The 15,914-nt window shown below is 38.7% G+C and overlaps 1 protein-coding gene across 2 annotated transcripts; it reads right to left on the bottom strand.

Annotated features, from left to right (window-relative positions):
- Positions 1–1,169: 1,169 nt before the first annotated feature.
- LOC127803678 (5'-adenylylsulfate reductase-like 5) lies at positions 1,170–15,726 on the bottom strand. Of its 2 annotated transcripts, none has more exons than XM_052340102.1 (4): positions 15,364–15,726; positions 13,598–13,776; positions 2,249–2,373; positions 1,170–1,947 (listed from the first exon to the last, which is right to left on the bottom strand). In XM_052340102.1, exons 1-4 carry the CDS (start codon positions 15,538–15,540, stop codon positions 1,526–1,528), a joined length of 903 nt encoding a protein of 300 aa, XP_052196062.1. In that variant the 5' UTR covers positions 15,541–15,726; the 3' UTR covers positions 1,170–1,525. The 2 variants fall into 2 exon arrangements, with proteins under 2 accessions (XP_052196062.1, XP_052196061.1); XM_052340101.1 differs by having other exon boundaries at positions 1,170–1,959; positions 15,364–15,724.
- Positions 15,727–15,914: the final 188 nt, after the last annotated feature.

Below are 15,914 nucleotides of genomic sequence, written 5' to 3'. Positions count from 1 at the left end.
CCAATCATGTTAATATTCATTTCAAATTCAAATCTAGACTATTATTCCAAATTTAAAATATTCTAAATAATAGAGATAGCAAGTCTCTCTCTCTTTCTCTTTTACGATAAACCTAAATTTGGTTGGGTTCATTGTCTTTTCATATGTGGAATGATCTAAAATTCTAAATAGTGAGTTGAAGGTGATGATTTGGATAAGAAAACAACAATAGTTCAATAGAAACAACGACGATGTAAGTCTCTCTCTTTCTTATGTGATAAATTTATATTTATCGTAAATGAACCTAATTACTTGGGTTATCACAATGAATTCAAGCCAACTTGTATCTATCATTATTATCGTCATCTTTCTTTGTTTCCCTCTCTCTTTCTCTTTCCTACGATAAATCTAGACTCATAGCGAAAAGCCCAAGCCAACTTGGATAAATCATCACCGTGGTTATTATTTCTCTTTCTTTTTCTCTTCAAATACCAATTAATGGTTAGTAACCATCGATTGCTTTTTGTTGTTTTATTTTGATTTTAATTTTTTTTTAAGTTAAGAAGAGAGAGAAAGAGAAAAGGAGTAGAGAGATGTAAAGTATAATAGTCATTCAATCTTTTTGTTTTAACAAATAAAGATAATAATTATTATTTCTCAAACATTTAGGTCATTTTTGCAATTTTGCCAACCTCGTTTAAGCATTCCCCCCCCTCCCCTCTCCTTTTTTTAGCGACACACACAATATAAGGAGGTGCAACAGGGAGACATAATCGCAAAATAGTTTATCAAGTCTACTTTTTCATTTTTTTTTAAATCAAAGGATAAAAACTACAAAACCCACTTGTGAGACCTCGGAAAATTCTATGATATTTATTAGTAATAATACCCTCTATAATACAAAAAAATATGATGTACAACATGAATGGCGTATCATATGTGAAAAAAATATATTATACAAGTAATATACAAAAATTCTTTATATATATTACACACTTAACAATATACAAGGTACTACCGACGCCTTGCATGGACGAGAACTTGCCAAGAGAGACCACAAGCATGACCTGTTCACTTGTTTTTAGCACTACGCCACTAACCAAAAAAGAAACTGGGCCACGCGGGTGTGGTGTTGTATTCATTCATTCTAAACAAAACCTTGCGAGAAATGACTAATGAGCCACACAAAGGGCTCAAAGGTTTCTGCAATACAATGTTGAGTGAAATGTGTTTGATGTCAGTCAGTGTATTAAGGAGACATGTCCTGCCAATGACTTAGCATAATATACATACAGAAACCGATAACTATTCTCAAATTTACAACTTTGCTTTTATCTTGCATCCCTCGCAAAGCAACAAACACGTTCGGGTCTTTGGATATATAGAAAATCCAAGGCAAAATGAAATGATATGCGTTTTAACACCAAGTATAAACTAACAAAAACTGAAAACCTTCCGTGACATATTAAGTATGCGTCCCCCAGTCCAAGTCAAAAGTTTGTCGATGTTTGCCTCAGTTCAAGGTGGAAGTGAAAACATACGAGTTCTAGGAGTCTCCCGAGGCACAAGATCTGGCTGATGAAGTCTCACCCAAGGAAACGGAAGCCAAGGATGATGCCCACACCCGAGCATTCCTAGCTCCATTATGGAAGTTTCGGGTTTTACACAGCTTCAGCTTGCTCCAAGCTCTCTTTACATCAATCAAGTGAAGAACACGCCCTAAAAGCTGGCTTGACTCTCCGAAGACTCCAACGCGTAGATGTGCAACGTAAGCAACCCACAAAGCAATTAATCGAGATATTATCTCAGGGAAGAAAAATAGGAATACCCTTAAGAAGAGGAACAGCGCTGAGAAAACAAGATAAGGTTCCCTCCTCAATATCTCCTTCACAGAGTTTCCTTTCCAAGGATGAGTTAATTTGTGGCTGCTTTGTGAATAGCTCACTAGATCTTCAGTCAAATCCACCACTGGGTCAAGTCCTGGGTCAGAACAAGGACGCAGGGCAAAGCCATAATGGAATTTAAAGAAGGAAACAAAAGGCAGTGCAAAAATGAACATGCCATGCATAGGTAATCAATCCGAGGCAGTGGATCACTAGGAAAAAGCAGTTTGAGGGAGTACCCCATATGTGAAAATGCTTTAAACAAGAAAGGACGCAATTGATGTACAAATAAAGAAAGCAGATTTCAACTGCTACATAACATCAAATAAAGAAAGCAGACTTCAACTGCTACATATTCAATCAAGTAATTTATGAGAGAGAATTACCCGTAGCTCTGTTATAGAAGTGAACAATGGAGCAGAGATCTTTTGAACCATGATACCGAATCCTTGTCTCCCCATTAACAATCAGTATTGAAGGCAAACTATGGATTCCATATCTAGAAAGAACACTGTAAACATGAAGCAGAAAGCAGATAATTAGAATATGTGAGACTACCAAAGTTACAGATGTAAACAGCAGGGTGCAGAGAATCAATGCTATCCTTCCATTTATTTTTACCTATTGCCTCATATACCCAATATCCACCAAGGCATACCATATGATCAATGCCTTGTCAGCCAATCCAGACTATTACATTGGAAAGGAGTTTCATCACTTGTGAAAACAAAACACTCCCAAGTAAAATTTCAAGAATTCTGCTCAAGTCCCTTGCAAGCCTTGCAGATGGAGAAAAACACCCACTTCATCACATGACCGGAAGGAAGTGCAGTGCAGTTCTAGTACTCCACCAAAAGGGGTTCCTTAAGAAAATAGAAGATTAACATCTCTTTGGTAGTTTGAGCTATATAAAAGACCAGCACACCAGATCTAGTGATCCAATGTGAAGGCTAGTGTTGTCCCAGTCTTCTGCCTCTCTTAATCAAACACTCAGCCCAAGATAATTGAAAATACCCCACACACGAAAGAATATAAAGACAGAATATGAAAGCAACAAAATAGAAGAAAACACACACAAAAGAAAACATGGAATTTATCCTGGCTCAATTCCCTTTCAGAAACCTACATCCAAACTGCCTTAGGCCTCTTCTCCACTATCTTGAATCATGAGAACGATTACATATACTAAAAACTCTCTCTCACTGCACTATATCCAGGCTATACAAAGATTACAACAGATTACAAAGCACTCACTAGCTTTTCTCTTACACAGCACATACTCAAACAGATTTCTCCAAGATAGAATCAAAAACGAAAATATATCGAACTAATGGCTCCCAACCCCTTATTTATAGAACACAAGGGCGGACCAAACAAGACCTAATGAACCAACAACCTTGATTGTTATAACTAACAGTAAGACTAATTAAATGAAATACCGAATACATCCCTGACACAACTATCTACCCGAGACTCTCAACTAATCTAATACAAATGATTTAACAAATTTTCCACCCATTTGAGTTAGATTAGGCTTCCTCAAGACTGCTACCTGCACCCTCCTTACTGCCATGCTACTCCAATTTTTTGATCATCATCTAGAATAACTTGCAGTATCTTCATGTAATGCCTTAGCTTGGCAATTGGTACACCTTTAGTAAACATGTCAACAGTATTCTCTTCACCTGAAACTTTGGTTAGAATAACATCTAGTTTTTCAATTATTTCTCTAATAAAATGGTGTCTAACATCTATATGCTTAGTCCTTTCATGATGTGCCTGATTTTTAGACAAATGAATGGCACTTTGATTATCACACATCAAAGTTGCCTTGACATCTATTCGTAGGAGCTCACTAACTAGACCCTTAAGCCACATAGCTTCCTTAATTGCTTCCAATACAGCTATGTATTCAACTTCAGTGGTAGATAAAGCTATCACATGTTGGAAACTAGACTTCCAACTAATTGTAGAGTTCCACAACTTAAACACATACCCTGATGTGAATTTCCTTTTATCTAAATCAGCAACATAATCTGCATCTGAGAACCCTAGGATCTAAATACCCACTTCACTGTATTCTAGTGGGATTTTCCCGAATTTTTCACAAATCGACTTACTACATTCATTGCATGAGCTAAGTCGGGTCGAGTGCATACCATACTATACATTAAATTTCCCACAGCACTCAAGTATGGAATATTTTCCATTTCCTTTCTACTTTCTTCATCCTTTGGGGATTGTTCCGAGGACAACTTAAAATGAGAGGCAAATGTCACACTCACTACCTTAGCATTTGCCATTCCAAACCTAGATAACAACTTTTCTAGATAGGATTTTTAAGATAGGTAAATTTTCCTTTGTCATACTTCTAGAGATTTCTATCCCTAGAATTTTCTTTGCTTCACCTAGTTCCTTCATCTCAAAATCAGATTTTAGTCTTAGCTTTAGTTGCTGAATCTCTTGCTCAGATTGACTTGATATAAGTAAATTAAGATGTTAGCTGAGATATATTTAAAGTAAACACAACAATCATAGGAACTTCTAAGATACCCTTGCTTCAACATAACAGTATCAAATTTCATATACCATTGTCTTGGAGACTGCTTAAGCCCATAAATGGATTTCTTAAGCAAACACACCTTCTCCACCTCTCCTCTAGACTCAAAGCCTTTAGGTTGGTCCATTAAAATTCTCTCATCTAAGTCTCCATTAAGGAAAGCTATTGTCACATCCATTTGCTCTAATTTTAGATTTAAATGAGTAATGATGGCCAGCAGCACTCTTATTGAGGTATGTCTCACAACAGGTGAGAAAACTTCATTGAAATCTATTCCTCGTACTTGGGTAAAACCCTTTGCAACTAACATAGCCTTGTACTTAGGTTTAGGGTTGTTTCCAGCACCTTTCTTGATTTTATATAACCATTTACAGCCCACTACACAATGTCCTTTAGGCCTATCAAACAGATCCCAGGTTTGGTTCTTCCCAAGGGATGCTATTTCTAACTTCATGACTTCTATCCATTTTTCAGAGTCTGGTTCATCTTCTACACTTTTTGATGCACTAATAAGGGCATATGCTACTAAATTTGAGTAGCCAAATCGTTGTGGAGGCCTTCGGGTCCTGGGCTGCCTATCCCTTGCTACACTATATCTAGAAGGGTCTGACTGTCCCCTAGGCTAGAGTCTAAAGCCTAGGGCAGCTCATTATTAAATTAAAATTTTTAGTGTAAAAAAAATAATTTTTAATAATAATCTAACTCAAAAAAAATACAGTACACCCCAAAATTTATGATGTATAATTCTCCACCTCAAAAAAAAAAAAAAAATTCCAGCCTCCCCCTACATAGATTTATGGATCCGCCCCTAACTTCCTCCTTCACTCTCCTCACATTGAGTTGAGTTCTGGTCTTGATCTCCTTCTTGGACTTGTTCATTCAGATCCCGATCATCTCCAGATGTCTCTATGGAGTTATCAGCCCCTATTCTAGGGATTTCCACATCTATGGTCTCTCTCTTTTCCTCTAAATCATGCTGGGTTTTCTTAGTGCCTTGTTTCATGGTAGAAGATTCATTAGATGCCACATCTCTTGTGACTATTGTTCTAGACCCTTTAGGTTCATGGTTCCATAGCTTATAGTCTTTTACACTATTGGGATAACCAATGAGCAGACATTTCTTAGCTCTAGGTTCAAGCTTGCCTTGCTTCACGTGAGCATAGGCTAAGCACCCAAACACTCTAAGGTGATTTAGACTTGGTTTATGACCTGTCCACCTTTCATAGGAAGTTTTAAAGTCAATGGATGTTAATGGAGACCTATTTATCACATGGGCAGCCGTTGAGACTGCCTCTCCCCAAAAGGATTTTGATAGATTTGCATGGAAAAGCATACACCTAACCCTTTCTAATAGGGTCATTTTCATCCTTTCGACTAACCCATTTTGTTTAGGGTTTCTTGGGACAGTTAAGTGTCTTAAAATCCCACTATCCTGTCACATTTGATTGAACTCACTATAACAAAATTCGAGCCCATTATCAGTTCTTATTACCTTAACAGATCTGCCCTTTTGGTTTTCTACCATTATTTTCCATGTCCTAAACGTTTCAAAGGTATTATCCTTAGACTTTAAAACATAAACCCATAGCATTCTAGAGAAATCATCAATAATTGACAAGAAGTATTGAGAGCCTCTATGAGTTAAGGTTAGGGATGGCCCCCACAAATCTAAGTGAATATAGTCTAGGGGTGATTTGGATGAGTGTATGGCTGTTTTATTAAACTTTATTTTGGCAACTTTGCCATAAATGTAGGATTCACACTCACTTAATTCAATGACATGTCCTTGATCCAAAATTCCGTATTTGGCAAGTTCTTTGAGCCCTTTCTCACTTATATGTGACATTCTTAAGTGCCATAGCCTTGCCTGATTTTAGATGTTGTTGCTTACTATTGCACCTTCACCACTTACGGTGGTTGCTTGCAGAAGGTATATACCGTTCTGCAGCACTGCCTTCATGCATACTAATGATCATTTAGATATTCTTCAGACTCCACCTTCACCCTTAAATTTTAGGCCACTTCTATCCAACTCACCAAGAGAAATTAAATTTCTCTTGAGTTCCGGAACATAGCTGACTCCAGTAAGGGTTCTATAGGATCCATCATGCAATTTTAATCTTACATCACCCTTTACATTCATGGTCATTTCCTAGCAAGACCTTTCCCCCATTTATTACTTGATAATTTTGCAGACAATGCTTCTTAGGTGTATGGAATGAATAGCCAGAATCCATGACCTACTCATTATTGTCTGCTCTTTCAGAAACTACCAGTGCATCAGCACTATCATACCCTAGTTCACACATATTTACACCCCCATTAACATTCTTCTTATCGAGAATGTCTTTCTTTTTCTTTGGGTAGTTTCTCTTAATGTGGCCTTCTTCATGACAGTGGTAACATCTTATAGGATTCTTTCATGTCCTAGATTTTCCCTTTCCTTTAAAGTCTCTCTTAAGACTGCTAGATTTTCCATCCAGCTTAAACCTCAATTTTTTTGAGTTAAGGGCACCAACAATGTCCTCTAAGGACAGCTTATCCCTACCATGTTTCAGAATATCTACAAAAGCCTCACATGACCTAGGTACTGAGTAAAGTAAAACTAGGGCCTTATCCTCATTATAGTATTTTACATCTATATTCTCAAGATTTAGACATAATTTATTAAATTCATCTACGTGATCTTGCATTTTAAATGTAAAGAACCTGGCTTTAAGATAGAGACGGCTAGATAGGGTCTTCTTTAGGTATAGACTATCTAATTTCTTCCATATTTCTTCTACCGTCTTCATCTTGGATACTTCCTGGAGAACTTTGTCACCAAGACTCAATATTAGAGTATTGAAGGCCTTCTTGGTGATCTCCTATTTCTGTTCTACCGAAAGGGTCTTTGACATTTCCTTCTCCTCTTTAAGCACTTCCTCAAGGCCAAGATTGCTGAGGAGGGCTTCCATTTTAATCTTCCAGGGGGAGAAGTCATTGTTACTATCAAATTTCTTTACATCATGTCTTGATGAAGTTGACGCCATTTCTTTCTTCTGGAACTTGTTTCCTCCTCTTGAGTTTCTTGATCGGCAAAGGCGCCCAAGCTTTGATACCAAGTTGTTGTCCCAGTCTTCCGCCTCACTTAATCAAGATAATTGGAAATACCCCCACACACGTGTCACGAACCTAGGGTTCGTGATGGGTTAGAAGAGGAATTGGGGAAGAACAAAGAAGAAATGAAGGGGGAGATTGAAGAGAATTAGGGAGAAAGTTAAGAGAAATGAGGGAGAGCATAATGGAGAGAAACGAGAGGGAGAATTGGTGAGAGAGAGAATTAGATTTTCTATTATCAATTTCAGCATACATCCCCTCTATTTACATCAGCCTTATATAGGCATATTTGTCCCCTAACAGCCTTGCACATGCAGCCATGTGCACCTAACTAATTGCTAGAATATCCCCAACAAACTATTCTACCCTATTACAATAATACCCTTTTATTACTCATAGGGTCATGACAATTCTCCCCTCCATAAAAGAGTTCTTGTCCCCAAGAACTTGCCACAAGTAGCCATTGCTCTTCATCCAATTCCAACATTCTCTATGCGGATAATCCTCCTTTCTTTCTTTCTACTTCTTGGTCTCTTCTTCTTCATTCTTAGGTTTTCAAGATCAATTCCAAGTATGAATTGGCCCAGAATTTCAATAGGGAAAACTTCATTACCATCCAAAACAAGTAAGAAGGGCAGATCTTTAGCCATTGTTGCTATTACTCTATCCCCATTCAACCCACAGCCATGTTTTGCTGCTATCAACAGCAGCCTCAAAATGCAGCAATGGAGGTTTGTATTCTTTCCTTGAATTCTCATACCAAGGCTGTTTGTGAGCATTAACATTAGGAGATGCTGCAACTTCACTTCCAGCCAACGATTGCTCAATAATTGACACCTGGCCAAGTGTTTCAGCACTAGTAAGAGTGCTTGAGAGACTGTCAATTGATTGAGTGTCATCCTCCAATCTCTTTTCCTCACTTTTTTCTTCCTCCTCCTCTTCCCCTTCTTCTTTAAAGTTGGACTGCTCTTGTTGCCGAATCCCAAAAACATCACCATCGAGAACTTCTTTTCCAAAGGAATCGATGTGTTCCTTTAATTCTCCTTTTGCCCACACACCTTGTACCGAACCCCCGCAAAGTCTGCTATTGCTACCAGCATTGTCATTATCATCACCTTTCTCGTCCATTCCACCTAGGCCGATATACTTCTTCCACTCCATATTGGAGGTAGGCAGTGAATCTACTTCTTGCCTCCTAAATTTCTCCTTCAGCTGCTCCATTTTAAGAAACTCCTCCTTATTAAAGCTTCCATGATAATCATCAAAGTATTCAGCGGGAAAACTGTAATGATACTCCTTAGATAGTATCATTGCAAATTCTTGCAACTTCTCGCAAAACATTCGACCGAATTCCTTGCACTTTTCATCAAACCCACTGCTGGTTCCTTTGTCCCTTCGGCTAGTCTTATTTTCAAACTTCTTTTCCCAAATTTGATGCTTCTGGTCAACTGAAAATGTAGCATTCTTTGGTTGCCATTGAAGCTCCATTCCAGCTGAAAATGAAGCATTCTTTTGCTGCAATTTAGGGCTCATTTGCTCCATGTATGCACTGCTCCCCTTGGCTGCCTTTGTTTCCCTTTGCTCACAGCCTCTCCTAGCTTCATGAGTAGGACACCCCACTGAAAATGCAGCACTGGTCCACTGTAATGGAGGCTGCTCTCTTCCTTGAAAATTAACCACTGAAAATGCAGCATCATTCGGTTGCAATTGCGACCCCTTTTGTTTCAGGTGTGCCCTGCTTCCCTTAGCTGATTTTTCACAATCAGAATACTTCGAAGACCACATACTGCTCTTCTTCAAACAAGTTAACCCAAAATTCAATTCCAAAATTAACCTCTGTTTCCCTTTGCTCACAGTCTAGAATTTCGATTGGAATCCACCGCCTTCAAAAATCCACTCCCAGCTGCTCCGGACTTTGCTCAACTTCTCCACTTGCAGCAGCCTTCCTTGCTCACCGAAGGCACTGTCGGACACCACCGTCCTGACTCTCTGCTACCGCTGCTCGCAATTGTTGCAGATTCAACAATCGCTTGGCCTCGAATCCGCTTCAGCTTATGGCCAATGATGCATCAAGCTTACTTCTCTTGGTTATGCTCTGAGTTGGCTTTCCAAAATGGTCGAAATCTCCTTCCGATCAAGGAGGAAAGCACGGTTCACCAACACGGTTCATAAGGCAACCCCAAACCGTAGCACCACAGTGCCTTCCGATCAAAGCGGCAACACCCGCAAAACTCCAGTCAGAAATCCAATTAAACCACCACACCTCAGTCGCACCTCTTCTTTCGGCCTTAGCTGTCCGCCTTCCTCTTCAAGACTCGGACAGGAGTGTCTAGAATTCCCAGTGATAACCGCCTCACATCAACATAGGAAATCACTAGATCCTGCTTTCCCCTTCGATTCCAATTAATAGTTATCGAAATTATTGGCTGAGAGTCACTCACCTGTTGCGCCTTCCAATTCCGAATTGAGGGTGCTCGCTTGCTTGGAGGTTAACACCTCCTAGCGCCAGCTACTGCCCAATCACCGACCATTGAAAATGGTCGCGATACCCACTGCACCACTGTGAGGAACCCGCGGCACAATCGCCAAACCTACTGCAATTAATTCGACTGCAACACTAACTTCCTTGCCCGACCAAACCGCAATCGCTTGGAACTCTTGCACCAGTCGCTCACTCCAGTTGCGACCCACCTGGATGTCCACGTCTCCTCCTTTGGCGGACTTCCACACTAATCGCGAATTCTCCTCTGTTCTGATCGATGATGGGCTCAAGTCCGATGGATCTTCGCGACGCTTCAAGTATGTTCGCCTATCGACCCACTCCAATCGCCGTCCAACTCCACCTTAAACCTCTACTCGATCGATTTCACAGAGAGTCGCATCTTCCTACTCACCCAATCACCGTCATTGGTTTTGGAATTCACTCATCTTCGCTTTGGCCCGAATTCGCTAACTCTGCTTTAGCAACTCTAATATGGCCTTAGAAATTGCCCGAATTCCCTTTGAAAACCGCCTTCCAAAATCGTCCAGATCTGGTTTGATAGCTGAGGACTACCGTTTAGTTGTAGTCAAAACTAATCAAAGGCTTAGGACGAGCTTTGTTGCGGTCTCCTGAGGGTTCGATCGACTCTATTGGAGCTCCCTATGAGTTCAATCAACTCTATTGTAGCTCCTCAAGAGTTCGCTTCTCTCACCAGAAATTCGTCGGACGCTGATTGCTGCTACGATGCTGGAATTACTTAGCAGAGGATGGCCGTGGAACGAACAGCTCTGATACCATTTGTCACGAACCTAGAGTTCATGATGGGTTAGAAGAGGAATTGGGGAAGAACAAAGAAGAAATGAAGGGAGAGATTGAAGAGAATTAGGGAGAAAGTTAAGAGAAATGAGGGAGAGCAGAATGGAGAGAAACAAGAGGGAGAATTGGTGAGAGAGAGAATTAGATTTTCTATTATCAATTTCAGCATACATCCCCTCCATTTACATCAGCCTTATATAGGCATATTTGTCCCCTAACAGCCTTGCACATGCAGCCATGTGCACCTAACTAATTGCTAGAATATCCCTAACAAACTATTCTACCCTATTACAATAACACCCTTTTATTATTCATAGGGTCATGACAACACGAAAGAATATAAAGACAGAGTATGAAAGCAACAAAATAGAAGAACACACACACACAAGAAGACATGGAATTTATCCTGGTTCAGTTCCCTTTCGAAAACCTACATCCAGACTGTCTTAAGCCTCTTCTCCACTATCTTGAATCATGAGAACGATTACATGTACTGAAAACTCTCTCTCACTGTCCTTATACCCAAGCTATACAGAGATTACAATAGATTACAAAGCACTCACTAGCTTTCTTCTTACACAGCACATACTCAAACAAATTTCTCCAAGATAGAATAAAAAACGAGAATATATCAAACTAATGGCTCCCGACCCCTTATTTATAGAACATAGGGGCGGACCAAACAAGACCTAATGAACCAACAACCTTGACTGTTATAACTAACCAACTAACAGTAAGACTAATTAAATGAACTACTGAATACATCCCTAACACAACCATCCACCAGATACTCTCAACTAATCTAATACAAATGATTTAACAGCCAGGATAATGTAAACAAGGTGGCATCAATATGAAAACACAACATGGACATGACAAGACAAGGTTCAAATTATACAGCATTGAAAGCAATAGAAGACAGATAACAAGTGATTTGATACCTAGACATTGTGTTTAGCTAATAAAATTCCTTTAAATCCAATGGTGGTTGATAAGGTTGGTGATATTTGAGCCTAAATATCTCAAACAGGTGAAAGTTGACAATATGTATAGGTTTAGCATTGATGCAATGCACTCACCTGGTATGGCAATCCCAATGATAAAGCATCCAAACCTCAAAAGTAGACCTGGATGGCTTCAGGATGCTGACACTTCATCCAATTAAGATGGCTCAACTCATTGAAAAACCTATTGATTAAAATAAAAAGATCCTCATCTAAGGATAAGCTTCTCAAATCAAGCTAGATGATCAACTAGAAGCCAATAACTTTAGGCTCAGCAATTGGTCTTACTAGCAGATTGGTACTCCACCTTCAACCTTTGTCTCACGACTCACACTAAGTTGTGGTAGCTTCACCTATATGCTCAGAGTCATATTGAGCACATTGTCAATGTTTGATTGCAGCCCTGATTAATTTCATTTTGGCAGAACAAACTGGCTCAATATTATTAATACCATATCATCAAAATAAACCTCTGTTACAGCCAACTAGTCTAGGAATACATTAGGGTCTACCTTTCTATCATACATTGGGATATCAACCTTAATTCTTCTACTAATATCCTAAAGCCATCTTAGGCGCTGATACAACAATGATATGGATGCTGGATGAGGCAGGAAAGCCAACTGTGTTCAAGGTGGTACATTACTCAACCTCAAGAAGATTGGAGTTGATGAACCTCACTGAGACTAGCAGAGACACCATCACCTAAGGTGGCAGAGGCACTATATCACCTGAGGTAGAGTCTAGTGCAGGCACTAACACCTTTGAAGGAAGGACTGGCTCTGTAGAGTTCCTTCAAATATACTGTGTTCCTCCTCTGCCTAGATCTAAACAAATCTGGGACGGTGATTTGGGTGAGTTATAGTCACAATGGATCTTGACGAGGGTGCAGCTAGTCTACTTGACGAGATTTTGGTTAATGGCTTCTGTGTCCATGGAGCTAAGGTTGAGTTTAAGGGTGCAGTAAATGGTGGTGATGGTGGTGTTGAGACACTGGCTACACCTAGGCTTGAAGAACCCGTGGAGGTCCATGATGACAAATTGCTCCAGATCAGAACTCATTGGCTATAGAGTGGAGGTGTTGAATTTTGGCTCTGATACCATTTGATGTGAAATCAAAACAAAATCACTAAAATACAAAAACCCTAGAAAACAATACTCAAATTTGTTTATCAATTAAATTCATTAATCAATGTTACCCCGACAATACATTAAAAGATATTTATATAGGTTCTAACAAACTCTATTTAAAAAAATGAAAAAGAAAACACAAACCTAGAAATAAAGAAATTTAAGTATTAATTAGGAAGCAAAATAAAATTACAAATATGCTAATTTCTAAATTTGCCGACCACATATAGTGGGATAAAGGCTTGGTATGTTGTTGTCCTTGTTATATTAATTTCTAAGTTTATACTTGAAGTATACTTTCCTAAAAGCCCTAGATTTAGGTGCATCATCATTTTATTTTTCCTATATAGTACTTGCTGTATTTTTTAGGAAAAATATTTTCACATGTTTGAGCCACATTCAAAGTGGTCGAATGTCCTTGCTACAATAAGTAAAGAAGAAGAACGGGATTTGACCCATTTACAGAAGCTAGCACATATCGACAATTTAAAACAATAACAAGAAAAAAAATAGTCGATGCTGACTGTAAACCATTCTAATCCACATATGGAGCAGAATAATGACTTCAGTATAATACAATCCTTTTATCTCATTTATTAGAAGAAGCACAATCAGAACAGCAATGGGGAAGTAGAAAACCCACCTGGGCATGGCTGATGATTGTTCAACCATTACATGTTTGATCTGGGGAAACATTGCACTGAGGGCAGCAAACTTTGTTCGAACACCGCTTGAAAAAGGGCACCAAGAGGCATAGAACAAAACAGACGTATATATATTCGTACTAGAGCTCAAAGTTCGGTCAAGGGATTCCCCATCCATCTTATACAACAGAAAAATCAAATAAGTATGCAAATTAAAAAAACAAATTAAGCATAAAAAACATCAAAAAAGTTCTGCATGTTGCATGCACAAATCTGAAATCCATGACTACAAACTTAAACAAACAAACAAACAAAAAAGTCAATATATATATATATATATTGCTACTGACAACAAAAAAGAACACCACCACACAACATCATTAACATAAGAAAAATACAATTCTTTTTTGCATTACCACATAAGTTAAAATACATATATAAATCAGGTCTTGTTTTGGCATATTGTAATTCTTAAAAAGGCATTTTCGATGAGTCCATGGTATCATTTGCCTATCTGCTCAAAAACATGCCATGATTTGCAGTTTCAAGGTACAAAATCCCAATGGACCCATATATTGATCATGGAGAAAATTAGAATATAGTGCAAAATCATGTGAACGAATGGAAGTTGTATAGGTAACTTCAGATCCAACAACAATAAGAAGAAGAATAGCAGTAGTTAAGCAAGGGCGGTAATCCCAAGAATAGCAGTAGTTAAAATTTAAATTCAAGAAATATATAGAGTTTCATCCTGTGATTGAGGGAACTAACTAGTCCATGGAATCATAGAATTCTGAATGACTAGCAGCAAACAAAGCAACACATAATGGCAAAAACTATAGTGCCAAACAGACAGCTACAACAACAGCATATCAAGCCTTAAGTAAACTCATCTAGTAGGATAACAGTGATGATGGTGTTTAGTTTAGTAGACTAGGGAAGCTAGAGTTAGCTTGGGTTGATAAACAATGGACGACAATGAGACAATATCATTTGAGTAAAATTACAGCCCTTGATAGAAGGAAATGAAACAAAAAGTAATTATAAACAATATAGTCAATTTAAGAGTTGGGAAAGCCTTACATAGTTCAATTTAGTTACAAGAAAACTGTTCATTCATGCTCAAGGTACAAAGGGAATGTAAATATAATATGTCCTAGAATTGAGGAACCGCTAGCTTGCAGCTTGCAACTTGCACCTTGGCTGAGTATGCAAGTTTAAGCTCCTCCTAACTCCATGGACATAGAGCTGAAGAAGAAGGGCGTAAAACATTTGTCCTAAAGGCATTGATTTCACTCATACAGGTGGCAGGGACAAGCACTTACAAGCTATTAAGATTTCATACAACACCATATTCAAACAAATTAATCTGGTTTTCCACAAATCTACAATTTGAATGCACGCGCACAAACAGTTGCGTAGGTATTATACACAAACACGGACATCTTCATCTATTAACAATAACATAAAACCACAAACAAATTCACAACAGAGCAATTCTTTGATCCTCCAAATTCCAATCATGCCAACAGAAATTGCCGGAATAAAATTCAAAAAAAAATTATACTCAGGGAATAAAAATATATAAAATCGGACTCAAAAATAAAAAATGCAATTGGTCAATTAGAAAAAAGAAAAGCAAGAAAAAAAAAGGACTCTCACCAAAAGCAATTAATACATAAAAAAAAAAAAAAAACTACAAGGGGGGGAATAGATGGGGGATTTGAAATAAGATGACTTCTTAAACGGGAGGAGATAAAAAAACCTCAATAGGCGAAAACGCAGAGATCGTATGGGGGCATTGAAGCTGCAGATCGTGAAGAAACGTATTCGATTGAAGAGGACAGGTGGATGTAGATACAGATGATGAAGATACAAATCCAATCCAAGACGCCGTGGTGTATATACATATCAATACAACATATCTGATCGAGGCCGCCATCAAACTGTGGAATCGCCGTTCACAGATCAATTATGGCCCCTTCTCTGTCTCTCTCTAAAAGTCTCTGCGCAAAATTTCGATCTCTTTTCCTGTCCTACCGAACCAGCTTTGCCCAAGCTCTCTATCTCTCTCTCCCTCTCAGCCACTTTCCGTCTTCGTACAGCTCCGATATATCCCATTACTATCCCTTGACTATACGGCGATAAGATCACCCCTGCGGTACATAAAATAAATTAAAGCTGCGTTTGGTTAGTCGGTGGATTCTACGCTACAGATTTGACTTTTCTCTTTGTCTTCATGGACCTTACCTGCTATTATTGGACCTGAGCTCCTGTTACGAGTGGCTGCGTCACAGGCAGGTGATATGGAGCAGT

This window comes from Diospyros lotus, chromosome 6 (genome assembly GCF_014633365.1).
Source record: "Diospyros lotus cultivar Yz01 chromosome 6, ASM1463336v1, whole genome shotgun sequence".
In the NCBI taxonomy this organism is placed as follows: domain Eukaryota; kingdom Viridiplantae; phylum Streptophyta; class Magnoliopsida; order Ericales; family Ebenaceae; genus Diospyros; species Diospyros lotus.
The sequence above is the reverse complement of the archived record's forward strand: the minus strand, read 5'-3'. Positions and strand labels throughout refer to the sequence as shown.